Source organism: Pseudonaja textilis, chromosome 13, assembly GCF_049901715.1.
Source record: "Pseudonaja textilis isolate UNSWEBS1 chromosome 13, rPseTex1.2, whole genome shotgun sequence".
NCBI classification, from domain to species: domain Eukaryota; kingdom Metazoa; phylum Chordata; class Lepidosauria; order Squamata; family Elapidae; genus Pseudonaja; species Pseudonaja textilis.
Genome location: NC_142002.1, coordinates 12,932,035 through 12,953,028, shown reverse-complemented (window position 1 = coordinate 12,953,028; position 20,994 = coordinate 12,932,035). Strand labels below are relative to the sequence as shown.

Here is a 20,994-nt window from a genome sequence, read left to right as displayed (position 1 = left end):
TCCTATTTTCAACTTGGTTTATTTTCTGCACTGGATGACACTTGCCTCTTTAAAAAAAACAAAACAAAAAACTTTTTTCTAAGAAGGACGGAATGAAGCCCCTTCTCCTTTCCTTCTTCTTCTTCTTCTAGTGTTGTATAGCACTCCAGTGGGAAATATTTAAAAATGGAAACCTACTTTATTTAAGTCTTCGTGAAGGCCGTCCATTAAGAACAAGAGTAATTCTTGAGAATCTTGCTGACTGTACCCAGCAAACTGTTCGTTGATCTTCCCAATGGTGATTTTGAAGTCTTTGGGGCTGATGTATCTGTACTGCCCGGTCCACAGAGCTTTCATTATGATGCCAAACTCCTCAGCTACTTCTCCTTTGTACCCCAAAAAGTTAGACCTGCAAAGTGAATGATTGACATTTCCAAAAATGAGCATGAGTGGAAAGGGGGGGGGGCGGCAGAGGGATCTGCAAACAGCCACTTACTAATTTAAGACAATTACTTATGGGTAATCATGCCACTAAGGAAATAATTCATTGCAACCATGTTTGCAGTCCGATGGGAGTTCAGGAGAAGCCGAAATTACCGGTTGATATCTTCGTGATAGAAGTTCCTGTTGAAATAATCAGCCAGGTGCGGGGTATTGCACAAACACTGCAGCACTGAATTCATATAGCAAGTATTTCCCAAATTACGAAGGCCAGTCAGAGCAGGTCCCATCCCACCAAACACAGGATTCAGATGGCGGATCTGTGAGGCCGAAAGCCTGGAAATTTCTGTTTTGGGATAGCACACAGGCCTGTAGAGGGAGAGGAAAAAAAAGTTAGATCAAATGCCTTTTCCCGTTAAAGATCTCTAAAAGCAGACGTTTGCTTGTTGTCAGGTGGTGCCAAGTAGGTAGGTGATCAAGTCACAAAGAAATGAAATAAAATAAAATCGGGAAATAAGGATCAGGATAAAGGTTTTTAAAATGCCCTCGGTCAAGGGTTTCCGTTAAGAACAGGGGTATCCAACCTTGGCACCTTTAAGACCTGTGAATTTCAACTCCCAGAATTCCCCAGCCAGCATCGCAGAGCATACCTGGCTGGGGAATTTTGGGAGTTGAAGTCTACATGGTCTTAAAGTTTAGAAAACCATGCAGGAAACTCATTCTTACATACTCCAGTCAGGATCAAGTAGGAAAATGCTTTTATTCCTTCTTTTATCCCACCAACTGCAGAATAATCGTGTATCCTGCGAAAACCTTGAGAGGAAATGGATCAAGCAACGTACTTATTCTCACGATTAACAGTCGGAGTGGGAATCATTTTCTTCTCTTCCTCTTGGATGGCCTGAGTGATATCTGGGGAAGAGTACGAGCGCTTCAGTTTGGAGTGTTCCCTGTCCCGCAGATCGGCAGACGGAGGCTTCGGCTTGTGAGTCGGTGGAGTAGTGGGCGGAGTAACCGAGGGAGTCATTTCCGGTGGGTACATGTGGACTGAATTGGTGGGCGAGTGGTAGTACCGAAAAGTCCCGGTGACTGTATCCAGAAACTTCGAAAGGCAAACCCAGAAGATAACAGCACAAAAATAAAAAGGGGAAGAAGTTAAGCCACATTTGTACAACTGCTCATTTGAAGGAGTAAAATATGTAGATTTAGGACGGAATCAACTTGGGGTACTTAGAAGTTCTATGTTGCGTTTAGAAGTTGCACTGACCTTGGCCCAGCCATGGGGCAACCCTGGGATAATCCTGCCCATCTCCTCACTCCGGGCTCTGGTTAATGGTTCTCGTTGGGACTAAAAATAAAACACATCCCCAACACCCCCCCAAAAAAGAGATTAAACCCTGTCAAGATAACATACTGCGTCACTTCTCTGGTATAACTTTGACATATTAAACCAGAGGTCTCCAAACTTGGCAACTTTAAGACTTGTGGACTTCAACTCCCAGCTATGCTGGCTGGAGAATTCTGGGAGTTGAAGTCCACAAGTCTTAAAGTTGCCAAGTTTGGGGACCCTTGTATTAAATGTTCTCTCTAACAGCATACAAAATACGTTTGAGCCACTCAGTTGCAAGCACTGTTTGTTTGGGAGAAGAATGGATCTCTAGGTGAGGAGCTTTCCTCTGCTTCCCCCTCCCCCCCCCCTGATCTGCAGTAAGAAATGATTTCTGTAAGACAAGGTAAGAACATGGAATCTGCTTTATCAATGGGAATACAAAAGAAATAGTGAGCTGGACTTGCTGGCCAACTTGATCTGCCTCATAGATCCTACATCGATTTAAAAAAAAAATCTTACTGGGTATATAAGAAATGCAAGAATGACTTTCAGGGCAATAATTGAGGGATATCTGAACTCTGATTCTACCACCTGGTCTTTAAAATGCTGAACTGAAGGCTAGATTTGGATATTCAGAATTATACAAAGCCCTGATCCATGACAATCAGAATCTGCAGCCCTTTACAGCAAAGAATCTGGATAATGTCAGAGACACCTGGTTCTGTCAAAGGGGCGAGGAACCCCAGCGTGATATGGAGCAGAGGTGGGTATGCAGCAGGTTCTGACTGGTTCTAGAAAACCAGTAGCGGAAATTTTGAGTAGTTCGGAGAACTGGCCAATATCGCCTCTGACTGGCCCCGCCCCCATCTATTCTCCGCCTCCCGAGTCCCAGCTGATTGGCTGGGTCTTCTTTGGTTGCCCTGCACAGGAGAAGGGAGCTGGAAAGCAGGTTAGTGGAGTGGGGAGGGAATAGGGATTTTGCAGTATCCTTCCCCTGCCACGCCCACCAAGCCACGCCCACAGAACCGGTAGTAAAAAAAATTTGAATTCCACCACTGATATGGAGTCCGACTGTTATCTGGGTGGGTGGGTTTTATTGGGTTTTATAGTGGGATCTTATCTCTGTACAGCCTCCACAAGGCTTCTTGTCACTCTCAGGTGACAGCCGGGCCGCTCACCTTGTTCAAGCCAAAATCCCCCCTCAGAGGCCCTTGGGATTCCTCATCAAATCTGCGCTTCTGTGTTTCGGGGGTCCAGACAATTTTCTCCTTTTCTCCGGCCGTATTTTTGTCCAGGTCGGCTTTCCTCATCTCAGGGCTTTCGTTCCCAGCCATACTTTTCTTTTTCACCTCAGCCGAATCTCTGGGGACTTTCTCCAGATCTTGCTTCCGGTCGACCCCTTTGGCGGGCTGTTCTTTCTCTTTCTTCTCTTGGTCTTCTTTAAACCTCTGGAGATTTTCTCGGCCTTCCCAGTCTCCGTGGTCCTCGCTGGCTCTCTTTTCTGCTCTTTCCCGTCTCTGGGCCTCTCTCAGCTCTTCTGCCTCTTCTTTTTCTCCCTCGTTTTTTCCTGCCGCCGTCGCCTTCCTCACGTGCCCGGGGCTCCTCTCTTCGTCCGTTAGGCTGGGCTTCGTATCCAGCGACGGCTTTGTGGAGCGATCCGGAACTAGCTTCCCGTTGGAAGTTAGTGGCTTCACCTTCGCTGGGCTTTCGGCCTTTGCCTTTTGGTCCTCGGGAATTTTTGCTGAGGGTTTTTTGCTACGATCAACCTGGATTCAAAAAGAAAATGAAAGGAGCGGTTTGCTTGCTAGCTTCTCTCCCTTCTGCTTCATAGTTTTTGAAAAATAAGAGTTTGGTCAGAGTTTTTTAAAAGAAAGGCAAACCCAAAATACAATATAAGTAGTGCGGCAGCTTGTAAACCAAAACTGCATTCCATAAATGTTTTCAAAGATAGTAGCTAGGTGACTGAAGTTTCTGCCCCGCACAATTCTAACTGGAGAGCATAATCGATGACTCTTGGCTATGGATGTGTCCCATTGGAGAATATGAATTAGGATACACCCAGAGGGGTAGGGGAAAACCAGGGTCAAGGGTGACAATGAAGGATGTGACTCAGAGTCGGCTACACCCAGGCAGTGCTGGACATGTTAACGCCCAATAAATCCTTTTGAAGTTTTGGAAGTTTGGCTCGAGACTCATGATTTAATTGGGGGTAACTGCCATCATCCCGACAATAAGTTCATTAGAAGGTAAGAGTACAAACTGCATACCTTCAGGACCTACAAGCAATTCTCAACTTACGGCCAGATTTTCTGTTGTTAAACAAGGCAGTGGCTAAGTGAACCGCACCTTTGTTCTGTAAATTGCTACAGTTAAGTGAATCATGCGGTTGTTAAGTAAATCTGGCTGCCCTCGTTGATTCTGGCTTGTGAGAAGCTTCCTGAGAAGTTTGGAAAGGTTTATTTTATTTTTTATTTTTTTTATATTTGTCGATTGCTTACAAGATAATGGGTATAAATAAAAACACAGTTATGAATACATGGATTCATGTAAGAAAAATAAAAAAATATATAAAAGAAACAATAGGACAGGGACGGTAGATCCTGGACCCTGGGATGCTGCAACCATTGTAACTGGTTGCCAAGCACCCAAAGTTTGATCATGTGACTGTGGGGGGGATGCCGGAATGGTCATAACTGTAAGAACTGGCCATAAGTCCAGTTTTTTCAGTGCCATTATAACTTCAAACCGTCATTAAATGAGTGATTGTAAGTTGAGAACTACCTGTATTTGGATACCACCCCTCCATCTTTTCCACCTTCGTTGCTACAAATGCTCAGAATTGCCTGCATGATCATTACTTTGCCATCCCTCTTAACTGAAGGATCCTTTCCTCTCTGACTGTGGTGGAACCTGGTGCTAATTTACGGGAAGGAGGAGTAAAGAGAATCATCGGCCTCGAATCCTTGCTAGGGCAGGAAGCGGTACAGAAGCCATCCTCCCTAGTTCCTCCTACGCATGCGATGCGGAGTGTGCTTTAGCCTGGCAAGATTTGGCCTACTGGCGGACAGCAACGAAGAAACTTCTTGAGCTTTTACATGTCTCGTTCTTGCTTTCCCACTGACATTTACCAGTTTTTTTAAAAACAAAACAAAACAAAATTCATGCTCATTCGGCTTATGAGAATGAGAAAGGTATACATTTGTGCTATTATGAGGCAGTGTAAACCAGTGGGTCATTGCTTGCAGAAAAGGGATATAGCTCACCTGAGGAATAACCTTCATGGCCGAGATTGGCTGGCTAAGAATGCCAGTCGGTGCAGCAGCAATGGTTCCGCTAGGAATTAGCGATCTAAATACATCCATTTTCTTCTCCTGCTCGCTTGCGATGTCCGGTTTTTCAGGTGCTTCTACCACGGAGGGCCTGACATAGACAACCGGTGGAGGAGCCGGAGCCGGAGCCGGTTCTTCCAACGACGGGTAAGTAAAGTCCACTGAAACAAATATACAAACGGAAGATGCTATGTATTAACAGGCATATGCTTAAGACTTCTTATGTGCTATATATAGGGCCAGTTTGGTATTCTGGTTAAGGCCCTGGACCCGAAACAAGGAGTCGGTGAGTTTTTGTCCTGCTTTAGGCATAAAGACTTAGGTGACTTTGGGCCAGCCACTCTGTTTCTCAGCCCTAGGAAGCAGAAATCAAACCACTTTTGAAATCTTACTGACAAAACTGCAGAGGACTAGCCCTTTGAGTCAAAAACACATACAAACAAGCACACACACCAAGTAATATATGTGCCACAGGCATATCTGCATGAACCTGGCCAATATTCACAAGGCAAGGTCTCCATATTGTTCTAAACTGCATTTTAGTTTAACCATCATTTGTGGCATAAGGCAAACAGCTTCCTGTGATGACCTGGGGCGTGGCACAAGTCAAATAAACAAGAAAGGTCCCTTTAACACCCCTAACTTTGCCCCCAATGTCCAGGTTACCTTTGGCTGGAGAAAAAAAACTCTTCCAAGAACAGTCTTTAAGTGGAGGAAATTCAGTCCGAAAACAAAGTACATACAAACTGTAAATTAAAATCCACACAAACCATGCTGCAGCAATTAACTTGACAGGGCAGGAGAAGGAATTGGAGACTTGAAAGCACAGCAAAACACACACTGTTGGGAAGATGCCAGGAACCCAGATAAGCCTCCACGATACCAGATAATTCACGATTTGTTCCCAACAACATTGCTATGAGCAGCTTCCCTTTTTAAACACTGTGTTCCCAGCTGCAGCTAATGAAGGGAATCAGGGCCCTTTCCTTCCCCGTAAGCCATGCAACTCACGTTGCTCCCTTCTCCATTCCTCCCTGTGTGCCCTAGGATGAAGAGGGGGTGGCTCTGGGTCTTCCTCCGAATTCCCTCTCCCTTGCTGTACCTTTCCTCTGCTCTGCCCAGCCAGACTGTGCCCTTCCTTAGTTTCTTCCACAGCCAATGAAGCCACACTCCCACTTCCTGTCAGCTGCTCGGCTTCCTCTTCCCAGTCAGATTCTGACAGGGGCATGACAGTTCTACACAACACGCAGAACCCTAAATTGCAGCTTCCCAACTTCGGCAGCTGAATTCCCACAACATACGAAACCCAATATAGCTGAACTACATTCCCTGTAAGTCGAGGACCATCTGTAATTGTCTTCGGAATTGCAGAACTGATTCAAAATCTCCCAGATGAGGGAGTGGGGGAAAGCCTTGTCTACTTACAAGAGACAGAAATGTTCTCCTTCTGGCCACGCTGAGGCACAGCCACTTTGGCGTTGGTTGTATACTGAGGATAGCAAAGCAGCCAGTTCTCGTAACCTCCGTCTAGGACCAAGGGCTCATTCCGTAGCACAGCTTTACTTTCCCACTGGAAACAAAAGGCAAAAAAATACTTGACCAAAAGCAAGAGGATGCCCAGGCATTGGGCTGAAGGACAGATTATGTGAAGGTGGAAAATCTTTCCCCACCCAATTAAATTTCTCGCAACAAATATCTGTTGATATGAAAGTGATGGACAATGCAAAACTACAGTTACTCTGATGTCCTTTGGAGGGACATGGTGGCTCAGTGGCTAAGATGCCGAGCTTGTTGATCAGAAAGGTCGGCAGTTTGGCAGTCTGAATCCCTAGCACTGTGTAACGGAGGGAGCTCCTGTTACTTGTCCCAGCTTCTGCCAACCTGGCAGTTCGAAAGCACGTAAAAATGCAAGTAGGAAAATAGGGACCCCTTCGGTGGGAAGGTTAACAGTGTTCCATGCACCTTCAGCGTTTAGCCATGCCGGCCACACGACCACGGAGACGTCTTCGGACAGCACTGGCTCTTCGGCTTTGTAACAGAGATGAGCATCATCCCCTAGAGCCGGAAAGGACTAGCACGTATGTGCGAGGGGAACCTTTACCTATATTAAACGAGTCCAGGCTAATTCCCTGCTTGAACCCTCCTCCCAAGTGAGACAATTGTTCTCCAACATTCTCAACGATATTATCACGAGTGGGTTCCTCCTATCTCAAACTAAGTACCCAACTATAAATCTGAAGTGGCCACCTTGAAAAGTGCGTCTTTGAGGCTCCGCAAAGTTGTGCCTAATTGTAGGTCCTTTGCTGAACTGAACCAGTCCAGCAAGACAACATAATCCACCTGGACCCTCTGCTTCCATGGCTCCTTCGAAGGGTCTGGCAGTTTAGCTTCAATCTTGTTAGCAGTGACTCTGAAGTTTGATGCCGTCCACAAAATTAGAAAACAAGAAAACAAGATTATTGTTCAAGGTACAGTTGGCCAGTCATCAGACACAGAGCCTTGAATGCAGCTCAAGAGCACCTTTGACATTCTGAATAAATGGGTTTGCTTAACGACCTGGATTCGCTTAATGACTGCAGTGATTCTCTTTAACAACAGCCACAAATACAGGTCGGTGTCAAGCCCAAAACTGACATATGCGTAGACATTTTATTTAGCCTTATTATATATTCCTTTTCTTTCTTTCTTTCTCTTTGCTGCTTATGGCGGGGAAGGATTTTGGCCTTGCCACATTCCTAAGGAGGGAGGAGTGGAGATAGAGTTGTTTAGGCTAGGTGGTTCTCTTTTCCCGTGGGAACAAAAGCTGACCCTGCTGAGACCTGGAGATGGAGATTGATGACACCACGTTTGATTGATGACACGTTTATTTACTTCTATTGGGGAATGAGATTTTGGGGGGCTGTTTCTAATTTCCAATATTATGTGGTGTAATTCCGGGTTGTGTCAGATCCAGAATTACAACAGACTCTGACAATTTGATGCTTTCCTAAATAAAAGAGATTGTTTGGAAGATGGACTTTGTTCTTTTCTTTTTAAATGGATTTCATCACTTGGAAACCTGACAGTTGGAAAATCTGGTCGGTTGCATGGATAACCTGCTTTATGACCGTTATGACTTATAACCATAATAGAAGGCTCCCTATCGGTTGTAACTCGAGAACTACCTGTACCACTATCCATATAAACGCAACTCAAGAGTTTTTTTGGTGTTCTGAATATATGCACTTACTACTGGTTGACCATCCCATCGCAGGGCCAAAAGTTCCATAGGCTAATGAAGCATTCTTTTAAAAAGAAAACATTTAAAACTACTATTTGTACTTTCCAGCCTTTTAGGGTGGCCACGCCAATAAGTGATCCCTGTTTACATTTCCTGTATTCTCTGCTTGATCCCTGGTAAGCTATTTAGCATTATGCAGCTTTAAGATCTATCAGAAAAGTTTGTTCCATACCCAGGACTGATAGCTTCTTGTGGAACACAAACAGAATTCATAATGCAGGATTCCTGGTAATCCTTTAAGCACCGGGCATCCATGATCATAACCTTGATGCTTTTATCCATCATCATAGTAAACAGCTTCTCAGCTGTGATTGTTCCTTTAAGAGACAGAAAAATCATTTACCAAAGCTAATCAAAGAAGGCAGACGGTTTCAATAAAGAATTTTGAAAACCACAAGATCTACGTTTTTGCAATGGGTTATGGATTTCCTCCACGAAATATGCATATTGTCAGCCTCAAGATCTCTTCGGGTACCCCAACTATTATCCTTTATTTCTCCCTTAGTATCTCTACTACTAGGCTTACTTCTTTCGGCTGTCATTAGCAACGGGGGGGAGGGGTAATTGTGGGGGGGAAGAGAGCTGGAGGTGTTTTGCATTCTTTTACTGTGGGCAGAAGAAGGGGGATTTCTTCTTTCCAATTTTCCATTTCTTTCCTAGCCTCTATCCTTTTTCGCAGCTGCGAGGTCTTATCAAAATATGTCAAGGTCAACGGACAGAGGCCTCATCACTACCTGAAGATGCTCACATGATCATATTCGGAACTTTTAATTGGCAGAGACTTCTGGACTTTGGGGGGTGGGAACAATTCCATTTCTTTGTATGTGTGATCTGCGCGCCAAATTCTCACTTTCGGAATTCCATTTGTAGCTTCCTTTTCATCTTCCAGTAAAAGAAGAACTTTGCTCTGAACCATGGAGTCTGAGTATTTCTTTCTTGGATTTTGAAAGGAGCACATACCGACACATATAGTTTTATTCATAATATGACTCAGCATTCATTTCGGCAACAGTCACTAGTTTTCCGCTGGAGAAAATAACTATTAAAACTGGCTATATGTTTACATGATTGACAAGGACAAATTATTAAAAATGTGAATCGAATGTGAAGCTGGAACTGGAGTTCTGAGAATTATACAGTATTTGTTTTGTGTCTCAAAGTTTTCCACCCTGAATTTTCAAACGTTGGAAGCGTACACACCATCAAAAGTTGGTGTAGGTGTGGGAATGCAGGAGGAGGTCCAAAAATAGAAGCAAAATAGGTAGGTTGATCTTTCAACAGGTTTGGCAAGCTTCTATTTTTAAAAAAATTAAAAATAAAACAACCACCAGGTTTCCAAAAAACCCACTCTGAAAATAAGCCAAAACATTAGTTTCCTCCATTCCTGACATCACCTCATGCCTTCTACAGCCAGGGAAATTGGGGAGAAAAGGAAAGAAAATGCTCTTCTCTTATCACCCAGGCAGTAGGAGTGTGATCCTGATCATCTATCCAAGGAAGCCATTATGAACGGCAGAAGAAATCTCTTAAGACATTTTGAAAACACATGGTGGAATGCATGAGTCTCTCCGGTTTTCCATGGGTGTGTGGAAGCTAAAATTATTGCTACTCTAGCAAAATAGTTCTCTGAGATTAATCTTACGAAAGAGATCTCAGTCTAAATCACAAAGGGGTGGATATTTCCTTCCTCAAGGGAAACCACCAACTTTTAGGGACTATCCGAGATCGAAGATGTTTCTCCAAAATATATCTCTTGAACATCTTTCACTTGTGGTCCCTACTCTTTAAGGATTGATGAAGAGACGATGCTTACCCTTTTCAGAAGAATCCTTCTTGTCTGCCACATTTTTCTTGTCTCCGTTGACCTGCATTATTTCGGCATTAAAAATAGGTTTAGTATGTCAGAAAAAAAGGCACCCCAAGTGGTGTTTTTTTCTAGACTTAGTTGTTGTATCATACATCCTGATAAGAATCTTCATTAGTTGGGTTTATATACCGAAGAAGACATGAAAATTGAGATTCTTAACCCAAGGAGCCAAATAATACAATTACTATCAACAAGAAAATAAGGGGATGGATTTGGAGCAGTTTTTTTTTTCTGGTTCACCCAGTAAAGTTGTTTGCTGAAAACTATGTTTTGTTTTTATCCTTTTCTCTGTCTCCCAAACACCCTGTTCCTTAAACACCACGAATCAACCCTACATACTTTGCATCAAAATATTTCTAGCATAATGCAACGTAATTAATGTCTCATTTGAATTCTGGAAAACATTCCTGTCCAGGCTGGATATTTAGACTTTCCCTTGCTTGACTGTACAGTGTCTAGCACTAGCTGAATGGGGTCAAATGGTTGAGTTCAAGAGAAAATAAGAGTAGACATGGAGGCTTGAATAAGGACAGGACTTAACCACCATGTGGCATCTTCCAACTAATGATTTTCTGGCTATATAACATGGATAATATAGAACTGAGGATGTATCTGCTGAATAAAACTCGCATTGGTGGCAGGAAGGGCAGCCAGCCAGTAAACACTCAGTTCCATTCAACTGCCCAGACTTGCATTCAATATGCATTCAATAGCATTTTGGCAGAATCAAAGGGAATCCACAAAAATGTGCATTCAGGATGAACTAATCTACCAAACGTGTCTGCCATCATTGCAGGCTTTAAAAGGATTTTCTTATGTTCAGAATTTCTGAATCTGATATTCTCGAGAGAGACGGGTGTTCGGCTTCCATAATTTAGGAATGCCAAAGTTAACCTAAATATCAGATTTTGTTCTTAACCTCGCAAGTCGCGTTTGTCGTTGCAATCAATCTGACTAGCCATATATATATTTTTAATAACTTCCTTTTCTACAAAGAGTGTTTTTAATGGCATAGAGGAGAAATATATGAGAGGGATAAATAGTGGTTGGATTACCAGCTGATTTTTCCCGTTGGAATCTGTTGATATTTCTGAAGAGGTTTTAGCATCGTCTTTTAATTCTTGTTTTTTCTGCTGCTGTTCCTCTTGCCTTTCTTTCTCCTCCAGTTTCTTTCGCACTTCTGCTTCTTCATATCTAATTAAAGGAGACATTTATTTCCCAAGCATTACGCAGCATGGCAAGCGTGACTTGTTAAACGCAGACTGTTGTTTATACTAAACAATTATACGTTCGCATAAAGGCAAATACATTTCATAGTAATAAAAATGTGAAGATGACTAGGTAAAATTAAATGGCAGCAGCAGCAGCAGCTAAAATGGAATTTGAATTAAAGAGGGTTGGCAGTTGGCCAAATGAAGCTTTTCGTGTTTTCTTTTTTTTATCATAATAGCCATAGCACTTAAGACTTATATGCCGCTTCACAGTGCTTTTACAGCCCTCTCTAAGCGGTTTACAGAGTCAGCCTCCTGTCCTCAACAATCTGGGTCCTCATTTTACCCACCTCGGAAGGATGAGTCAACCTTGAGCCTGGGGAGAGTCGAATTACCAAATTGCAGGCAGCTGGCAGGCAACAGAAGGAGCCTGCAGTACTGCACACTAAGCATAATGCTGAAAATATGGACACTGTATCAAACTTGTTTAAAAGATATTCCTGACAGCCTAAGCAAGGACATTCCCACCAACCTGACAGGACAAGCCAATAGTGTTTGTGTGTGTGTGTGTGTAGCAATTTTTAGAGTAACGCAAAAAGGAGGTTAAGTTTGGCACATTTGCTAAACTCCTTTGCAATCTGCTACATGAATCTAAAGCCCTTTGTTCTATACAGTCAGAGGCCTCGTTCTGCACTCTTTCCCTTCCTGTGTGTGACACAGAGCTGACATGCAGCCCCCCCACCCCCAGGTATGGCGCTAATGTTCTGAAAAGTCTCCAAATTCTTGATAGATGGAAACATAATGCAATAGGAAGGACACCCCCACTGTGACCAATAGATAAATACATGAACTAAACTTGTAGAATACAGTAATTAACCCTTAATGCTTTTCAAAGCCTACCTGAGCTTAAGACTCTCTGAAAGTTGTTCGGCTTCTTCAATAGCCTTTTTGATATTGGTTAGTCCAAGTAATGAATGAAAATAGTCCTGTAATTAGAAGAGGCATCAACTACTAGTTCATCTCTGACACCACAGTCCAATATATACAGGGAGTCGTGCTGTGACCAGAACTATCAAGAGATACATACTGCCCTGCCTTGCACTGCATTGCAAATAACCAGAATTTTTTTTTTTGCTCTTCTACCCATTTTTATCATCCCGCAAAAAAATTAAAAAATAACAAAATGTTATGAATAAATAAATAAAAAAGAAAGCAAAAGCAAACAAACAAAAAACTAAAAGGGGAAACTTGATGGCTCCTCGGCCCTTTTTCTGCATTAGTTTTCTTTGTTTATATGAAATCAAGGAGCTTGTTGGAATTCTTGCATTCTAACTTGAACCTATGAAGAGCTCTGAGATAAAAGTTTTCTATGGATCAAGCAAACACTACAATTATGAATAAATGGGACAAAAATATATAGACTGAATCCCCCTCCCTTTCTATAGATCTCTATCTATCTATCTATCTATCTATCTATCTATCTATCTATCTACTTACCTACCTACCTACCTACCTAATCTGTGGATGTATATTTACAAAGACATCTTAAGCAACAACGTATCATGTGTTTTGGTATCTTTCCCTCAGTTCTTTTAAAAGTTCAGCACAACACTTAAGATCTCGAAATGTATAAAGGCATTTGTAACTGAATACATACTTGCTGCTGTTTGAAGTCAGGCCTCTTTTTAATAAGATTATATACAGTTACATATTTCATGTAAAGTACATAGGCCTTCTCTTCATCTCTATCCAACCGGCATTCTTCCGCTGCCTTGAAGATCTTAACAGCACTCTGGACATAACTTGAAATGGAAGCAAAGAATGGAAGTCACAAAAGCTGGTGTTATCTTCTGCAAATATACACTGTTAAAAAAAAACCCAACAACCTTGCCGACAGAAACAAGTAAGGAAACTGTTTTCAAGCCTGAACAAGATTAAAAATGATTATCTAATAAAAGCCACCCATTTGGCTTTTCTGATCTGCTTTTGTTCAATTATCTTCTGTCACTGCTGCCAAACTTCTACGCTCTATGCTGATACTTTAAATACATACCATTAATCATTTATAACACAATCCAGTGCAAGTTTAAATCTTGGTGAATTTTATTGCATTTGTTCCCTGGTAAAATGTTGGGCTTTGTCCTAAAGAGTACCGCATAGGAATTAAGAGTAAAATAATTATATTAGAAATAACACAGTGTGTGCTGAATTAAGTTCTTCCTTTCAAGGAAGGAAGGAGGCAGCTTTTATCAGCTTCAATCAGGAAGGAATCTTAATTTCATATGGGAAGGGATGCGTATGTAACAGTTCTCAGCAATGCTATTAAAAAAAAACCCCAGAAATGGTATCTACAGTATGTAGAAAAGTCTATTATGATCCACAAACACTGAGTATTGCTGGTTTTTTTTTAACAATTCGCCCAGAATCACCGAGAATAAGCCATATAAATTTTATAAACAAAAATAAATAAGTGAAACTAGTTGAGTAGAAAATTCAGTGACAAAAGCCTTCTAAACAGTGAGAATAATTTAAATGATCCATGAAGGGAAACAGTTCCTTCAATCCCTACCACCGAACTGGCATTAGGAAAATAAATATACTAGTTGGGTTAAACAACCATACTTCTTAGTGCTTGTTTTCTCCGGTTTTACTTCTGTCTTTTTATTCAGATCTTTCAACGAAGTGCAGAGATAGAGTTCTTTAGGTACAGAAGCCAAGGTAGGCATGTTAATATATTACGGTGTCTCTTCAAAAGGATTCTTTAAGTTCAGTCGCTGTTTTCTGAAAAAGAAGATTCCAAATAAATCTTAATCATAAAGCCTCAGAAGTATATCAGATATACTGATAGCAATACCTTATTGATTAAAGTCAGACATTAGGCCAGGGGTATCAAACTTGATTTCATTAAGGGCTGCATCAGGGTTGTGTTTGAACTCGGGGGCCAGGGTGGGCGTGGCCAGGGTGGGCGTGGCCAGCTTGATGTCACTCATGTCAGGGGCGCCTTTGGCCCAAGCGCTCTGCCAGCGAAAACGGGCTCGCAAGCTCCTTTTTCAGCTGGGATGGCTTCCTGCAACGCTCTGCCAGTGAAAGCAGAGCTCACAAAGATTGCGGGCTGGATCTAAGCACCCCTGCAGACTGAATCTGGCCCATGGGCTTTGAGTTTGACACCCCTGCATTAGGCCATATCAGAATACAAAATATAAAACACAGAAGAGTAAGAAGACCAAATGTTATAAACGGAGCAAAATAAGGCAAAGAAAATGCAAATTATATTCAGATCCACATATGCCTGTGATGGCGAACCTATGGCATGTGCGCCACAGGTGGCACCCAGAGCCATTTGTGCAGGCACGTGAGTCCAGGCAAACTTACCTCACTGCGCATGTGCGCACCTCCCAGCTGATTTTGGGGCCTTTTTCGGCCTCCTGGAGGCTTGAGGGAAGCCTTTGCAGTCTTTGGAGGCCAAAAAACAGTCCCATTTCATTACTTCTTGTATTTCCGGAAATATCGGAAGTGACGAAATGGGCCCAGGGAGCTGGGAGGCACGCACATGCGCAGTGCAGGTAAGAGGGCAGCAGGGGGGGATTGTGCACGCAGGGCCCCTGCACACACTGCCTTCTGGGTGCTGGCACACGAGCGCATGCATACGCAATTTCCAGCAGAGGAGTCCAAAAAGGTTAGCCACCACTGACATATGCTGTTTTCAACTACAATGTTTTGTTCAAATAAAGAGATGATCAGATACGTTCAAATCATTATAAAAGCACAATACTGGCCACATCTTAGAAGGATGTGTAGTTCTGTAAGTATGGATAATCTATAGGTTGTAATAATGAGCATTTTAAGTTGAAAAGGCTCTATTTCCAAAAATACCAGTGAGGTGTTTCTACCACTCTTTCTTAGAGACGTATTATATCCTCTGCTAACACACACATGCAGACACTCACATTCCTTGTTTAATTTGTATAGAGACAAGACGTTTCTTTGGAGTTTTCCAGCTCCTAACATGGATTACGAATGAAGAGCCTCTGCATGCTAGGAACCTTAAGCCCTTTGTTAAACGTATCTTCAAGGTTTACCATGTTATGTAACCCTTAATTTCTACTATCTTTTTACTAACACGACTGGAGGGCTGTGCATAATAAGGTGATCATTAAGATCAAAAGGTGTCATACTATGTTAACTACAGGTAATCAGCAATTCACGATGAAAATTGACCCCAAAATTTCTGATACTAAGTGAGTCACTTGTTAAGTGAGTTTTGCCCCATTTCACAGCCTTCCTTGCCACCGTTGTTAAGTGAATCACTTGCAGTCGGTAAGTTAGTCACATGGTTAAGTGAACCTGCCTTCCCTACGGACTTGGCTTGTCAGAGGGTCGCAAAAAGGGATCACATGGCCCTTGGGCACTGCAACCATCATAAATATGAGTCAGCTGCCAAGCGCCTGAATTTTAATAATGTCGCCACGGGGATGTGGCAATGGTCATAAGTGTAAAAAAGGATCATAAGTCACTCTTTTCCAGGGACATTGTAACTTTGAATGGTCACTAAATGAACTGTTGTAAGTCAAGGACTACCTATGCTGGATGCGTAAAATGAAAATACTTAAGAGAGACCCACAATAGTGACCTATACGTATTCGTAAACACATAGGCCAGCTCACCATGACCCCAGAACTGAGGTTAAAGACATTTCACCAGTGGTCCGTTTCAAACATTTTTACCACCAGTTTGGTAGGCGTGCTTTGGTGGGCGTGCTTTGCGCGCGCGCATACACTTTGCGCGTGCACGCCAAACAGGCACAGAGACTTCCTAACTGGCCTCCTGCAATCCTGCACTCTCCCTGTCGCTTCAGCAGCCGCCGTGCGGCAATCTGTTGTGCCACGCAAAGCAGCTGCGCTTCAAAAACAGGGCATAAAGGTTAGCATGGGAGCCCGGGTGGATGGGTGGACCCAGCCGCAGAGCATTGGAGAGTACTGGTTTGGTCTCTGCTGCTCATTGCTGCTACCAGCTCAGACGCACTGGGCCAAACCGGGAGAATACCACCATTGCATTTCACTCTTGACTATGATGCAATTTGTAGCTACAGGAAAAGGCTTCCAATCTAGGCGCTGCAAACGGGCTGACTATTTTTTAAAAACACTGACACAAGTAAAAAATATAAATGCTCCCTTCCCCTTAGTACAAGGAAGAACATGCAGACATTCGTACGATAATGCAAGCTGATTCTCTGGGAAGGCGCGGAAAATGAAGGTGAAACAGGTCGTAGAATATTTGTTCGGCTTCTCCAAATTAGGGTTCCCAACATCTCCTGCAGCTTTTCCCAGAAGTCAAGGTGGCTTACAGTTACGATCTTCTGAAAGCTTGTAAACATGGGTTTGTGGTTCCACAAAACCATCGAAGATCGGTTGTCGTTGGCAGCAATCAGATTGCGCCATTATTAATGTTTCATTTTCATAGCTTTATACATATATATTTTGGGTACATTTATTTATTCCCCACGGTCATGTGATTTACATTTGAATGCTTGACAACCAACTCACTTTTCTGATGGTTGCAATGTCCCAGGGTCATATAATCCCCTTTTGCAACCTTCTGAGAACAAAGTCAATGGGGAAACCAGATTTACTTAACAATTGTGTTACTATTTTTCTATAGCTGCAGTGACTCACTTAACAAACGTGGCAAAGAAAAGTCATAAAATGGGGCAAAACTCGCTTAACAAATATCTCATTTAACAACTTAAATTTTGGGCTCAATTATGTCGTAAGCTGAGGACCTGTTTAGTAGTACATTGACACTTTTAGTCAGCAGAAAAATAGCTAATATTACCTATCTGTTTCTTCTGCAAAGTCTTTTGCTGGAGTTCCTTAACTTTTTTTCTCGTCCCAGTACTTAACAGCCTGGACAAACATTCTTGCTACACACATCATAGATGCAAATAACCTAAGTGGTTACTTGAGATAAAGTTATTAAAAAAAACCAACAACTTTACAGCCTCTCAGAATAGGCAGCTGACAATTTCAAAGAAAAGAAATAACTTATTATATACCGTTTGCCCAGACTAATTTCAGTGTAGAGAAACTTTTCTCCCAATGCATTAACAGCAGTCACAGCTGCTTGGTTACAATAATCTTATTTTTCTTTCCAAAAGAACATTTTTCTCAAAGATTCTGTGAATAAGCCATTGTTATTACGGAGTAAAAATGTTTTTTTTTTTTTTAAAAAAAAAGGGACTGTGCACACTATTTAGGATAAATCAGAATGTACCCAGGATACCCTGCATTTTTTTAAAAAGCCAAAAATGTAGCTGGATCCCAAATCAATAAAGATTTTGTGACGGCTGTTGACATAATATAGTATTGACTTCTTCACCTTAGACATAAAGGTAGCTACTTTAATGTAAAGCTTATTTACTGTATTTAATAGCTTTTAAAATCTCTGTAATGTGAACCATCTAAAGTATATGTACTGCATATAATCATAAAACATTGACCCAAAAACTCTCGCAACAGCTTCACCTATTTTAAACACGCATATTTATTTCTATGGCCTATATACTTTATATACTTTCACAAGTATAGGTAGATTTTTCATTTAGCAGACAGTTACATAGGGTGGCTTATGATTGACTATACTACACTATTTTTGGAAGGAGAACCACTAAATCTTTTTTTTTATAAAGGTAGCCCTTGTCTTACATCACAATCATTATTTTAGTGACTGTTCAAAGTTACGACAACTTTGAAAAAAAAGTGTCTTCTGATTGGTCCTTGCACTTAATGACCATCATAGCATTTCCGTGGTCATATCACAAAATTTGGGCACTTGGTAGCCAGCGTGCATACCTGAGACCAGGAAATCATCATTTGCAATTTTCCTACATGACAACAAAGTCAATAGGAGAAGTGGGTTTGACTTAAAAATTATGGGAGAAAAAGCTGTAAAATCATGTTTGACTTAAGGACTTAAGGAAATTCTGGTGCCAACTGTCATTGCAAGCCGACGACTACCTGCACAGGTAGAGAAATGGGGGCTTAAAATACTAAGCAAGAGTGAACTATTATTGCTGTTTTCCATAGCCTTTCCTATTTGGCCCCTTCCAGGTACCCTAAAACTGCATTTGCCCCAGAGCATTGCCAAAAAAGAGATAAATTAGGGGATAGCAGCTTATTGCTTGCATTTATCTATTATGGTCATAAGTCCACCCATTGTAATGAATATGGGTTGACTGCATTTGCACAGGCCTAAGCCAGTCAACCTAAAGTGAATGTAACTATGTGTGTATAATTGTTCATTATATCCCACCTTTATTATTTCTTATGAATAAGTCAAGATAGTAAATGTACCTAATACCCCTTATTTCTCCCCCCTATTTCCTCCACAACAACAACCCTGTGAGGTGGGTTGGGCTGAGAGAGCATGTCTTGGCCCAAAATCACCAAGTTGGTTGCTTTCATGCCTAAAGTGGGACTAGAACTCCCCATCTCCTGGTTTTTAGCCAGGTTAAGGCCTTTGCCTATACAACCTCAGCCTGGTGGGTTAGAGTAAGATTTAGCGTCCAGTGAGAGCCCAGAAAATGAGCTTATTCAGTAAGTACAACACAACACCGGCGTTTCTACTGGCTATTTTAATTCAGGATTTCACTATAACTTCGCCCACTACGGATCTTCTCCTAAATAAAAACACAACATCACATATTCCTACTTCTATAAAAAACGAAGAGTCCCAAGAGACCGGTGTCTGGTTACACACATCTAAAATTCAGGCACAATGTGCTTACAAAACAGCCTCACAAAACTATAATAAGTGCGTAATTTAAAGGCGTGAGCAAGCATCTTTTCTGGCGTTTTCCGAGCCAATTCCACACTCCACCATTCTCCTGCACCAAGGAAGCCACAAAGGAAGAATGTGTACATAGCACAGCAAATGTGCACCACGGGGAGTCATAATTGCCCCTTCCTCCTACTCAGCATACAGATATGCTGCACATCATCGCACACCTGGCAGCGACAGGAAACCCGTGAGCCCAGCCAGATGTCGCTAAACTATCATTTCCAGGAGGCTCAGCCACCTACAAGCCATGATGAAGAGGAGAGCCACAAGTCTCCCCACCCACCAAGGCCATCAAAGGAGGTCGCACATGAATAAATAAAGCACGAATGTTAATGTTTTAACAGCTGGACTCTGGTACAATCCTGGGACAAATTGTTCACTGTTTACAGATTAGCTCCGCTTGTTGCTGTTGTTGTTGTTTTTAAAAAAAGCTAAACCAAAACAAAACCAACCACTTTTGGGTTCAGGCAGCTACGGACCAGCTCGACCCAGTGCGATCCAACCGTGTGGGCGGCATTCACACAACACCCGCCCCCACCAGCCCCAAAGTCCTGAAAAAGGCTGGAGAGGAGTGGAGAGGAGTCTCCCTGCGCGCACAGCCCTTCGATCTTTCCCCAGGCTCCATCGATCGTGGGAACCCAGCCCCTCGACAGTCTATACACGCGTACAGACTCCTGAGAGGCCCTCCCCGCACAGACTAGGGAAGAAAAAATAAAATAAAAAGACCGCCTGGCGGGAGCTTCAAACTTGGGGCTGTCGAGGCCCGGAGGGTGACTCGCCCCCTCCCCCTCCCCCCGCGTGAGAACTCCCAGTTCCGTAACGTGTGAATGCGCCCTCCGTGACTCATCAAGGTCATCCGTGGAGCCGGAGGAGGACAGACCCGCGGCCACCGCCGCCCCTTTCGGCCTCTGCCCTCTCTCCAGCCCCGGAGACCCCCGCCCCCCTCGGGGTCCGCCCCACAAGCCGGGCCCTGCGCTGAGTCCCGAAGCCGCTCACCGCCTCGGGTCTCCGCAGCCGTCGCCGCCGCCGCCGCCTCCTCCGCCTCCTGCTTCCCAGCCGGGCCTGGCCCATGTCCCGGCGCCGGGCAGCCGACGCGCTAGGCAGCCATAGCCGGGCAGGCGGAACTGAGCCGAGGCGGAGAGAGGCGGGGATAATCGCCACCCCTGCGCCGTTCGGGCCGGCCTTCCGCGGAAAAGGGGCCGGGCGAGAGGGAGGCCTGCCGGGCGCTTCCTTCCCGTCCCAACGCCGCCGCCGCCGCCTCTTCCTCCTCCTCCGGGTTGTTTTCAAGGGAAAGGCCGCCCTGCGTGGCTCGAGCGCCAGGACGCACCTGGAGAGGCTCGGCGGGGGAAGAGAAAGCCGGCCTCTTTCGGGTACGGGGGGTCGGCCGCCCCCGGGAACCCCCAGGCCTCTTGCTTGGCATCGGAGGCGGCGGGGCATCGCCTTCTTCTGGACGGGGCTTTTGCAGCCGCTGGCCTGGGATGTCCTGTAGATGCTGCCTCGGGGTGCAGCTGCGGAGGTTCGGTGCCAGGCGTTTGTTTTTTGGGGGGGATGGCAACTAGCAATCTTGGGTGTTTGGGTTTCTATGGCTTGGTTTTAGAAGCTCAAGGCAGCCCAGAGGGGCCTCAGAACTACTTTGGGTGGAAGTAGGTAAGAAGGAAGGACCAGATCCAAGCCACCCAACCGTCCCGAAGGTGCGTTCCCCGCAAAAGGCAACTGGGCTC

The 20,994-nt window shown here is 43.6% G+C and overlaps 1 protein-coding gene across 3 annotated transcripts in view; it reads right to left on the bottom strand.

Moving 5' to 3' along the window:
* Positions 1 to 20,994, bottom strand: part of USP8 (ubiquitin specific peptidase 8) — a 31,243-nt gene that overhangs the window by 3,730 nt on the left and 6,519 nt on the right. For 2 of the 3 annotated variants that reach the window (XM_026709861.2, XM_087941402.1), the window contains 14 exons: positions 14,060 to 14,218; positions 13,095 to 13,239; positions 12,338 to 12,423; positions 11,282 to 11,420; positions 10,173 to 10,224; positions 8,532 to 8,676; positions 7,327 to 7,489; positions 6,505 to 6,649; positions 5,014 to 5,240; positions 2,929 to 3,516; positions 1,688 to 1,768; positions 1,263 to 1,522; positions 577 to 789; positions 178 to 388 (listed from right to left, as the gene is read on the bottom strand). In XM_026709861.2, the coding sequence (XP_026565646.1) occupies positions 178 to 388; positions 577 to 789; positions 1,263 to 1,522; positions 1,688 to 1,768; positions 2,929 to 3,516; positions 5,014 to 5,240; positions 6,505 to 6,649; positions 7,327 to 7,489; positions 8,532 to 8,676; positions 10,173 to 10,224; positions 11,282 to 11,420; positions 12,338 to 12,423; positions 13,095 to 13,239; positions 14,060 to 14,163 (2,559 nt within the window). In that variant the 5' untranslated portion in view covers positions 14,164 to 14,218. Of the gene's footprint in view, positions 1 to 177; positions 389 to 576; positions 790 to 1,262; positions 1,523 to 1,687; positions 1,769 to 2,928; positions 3,517 to 5,013; positions 5,241 to 6,504; positions 6,650 to 7,326; positions 7,490 to 8,531; positions 8,677 to 10,172; positions 10,225 to 11,281; positions 11,421 to 12,337; positions 12,424 to 13,094; positions 13,240 to 14,059; positions 14,219 to 20,269; positions 20,527 to 20,994 lie in introns of those variants that run through there. The other variant, XM_026709859.2, reaches the window with a different exon arrangement.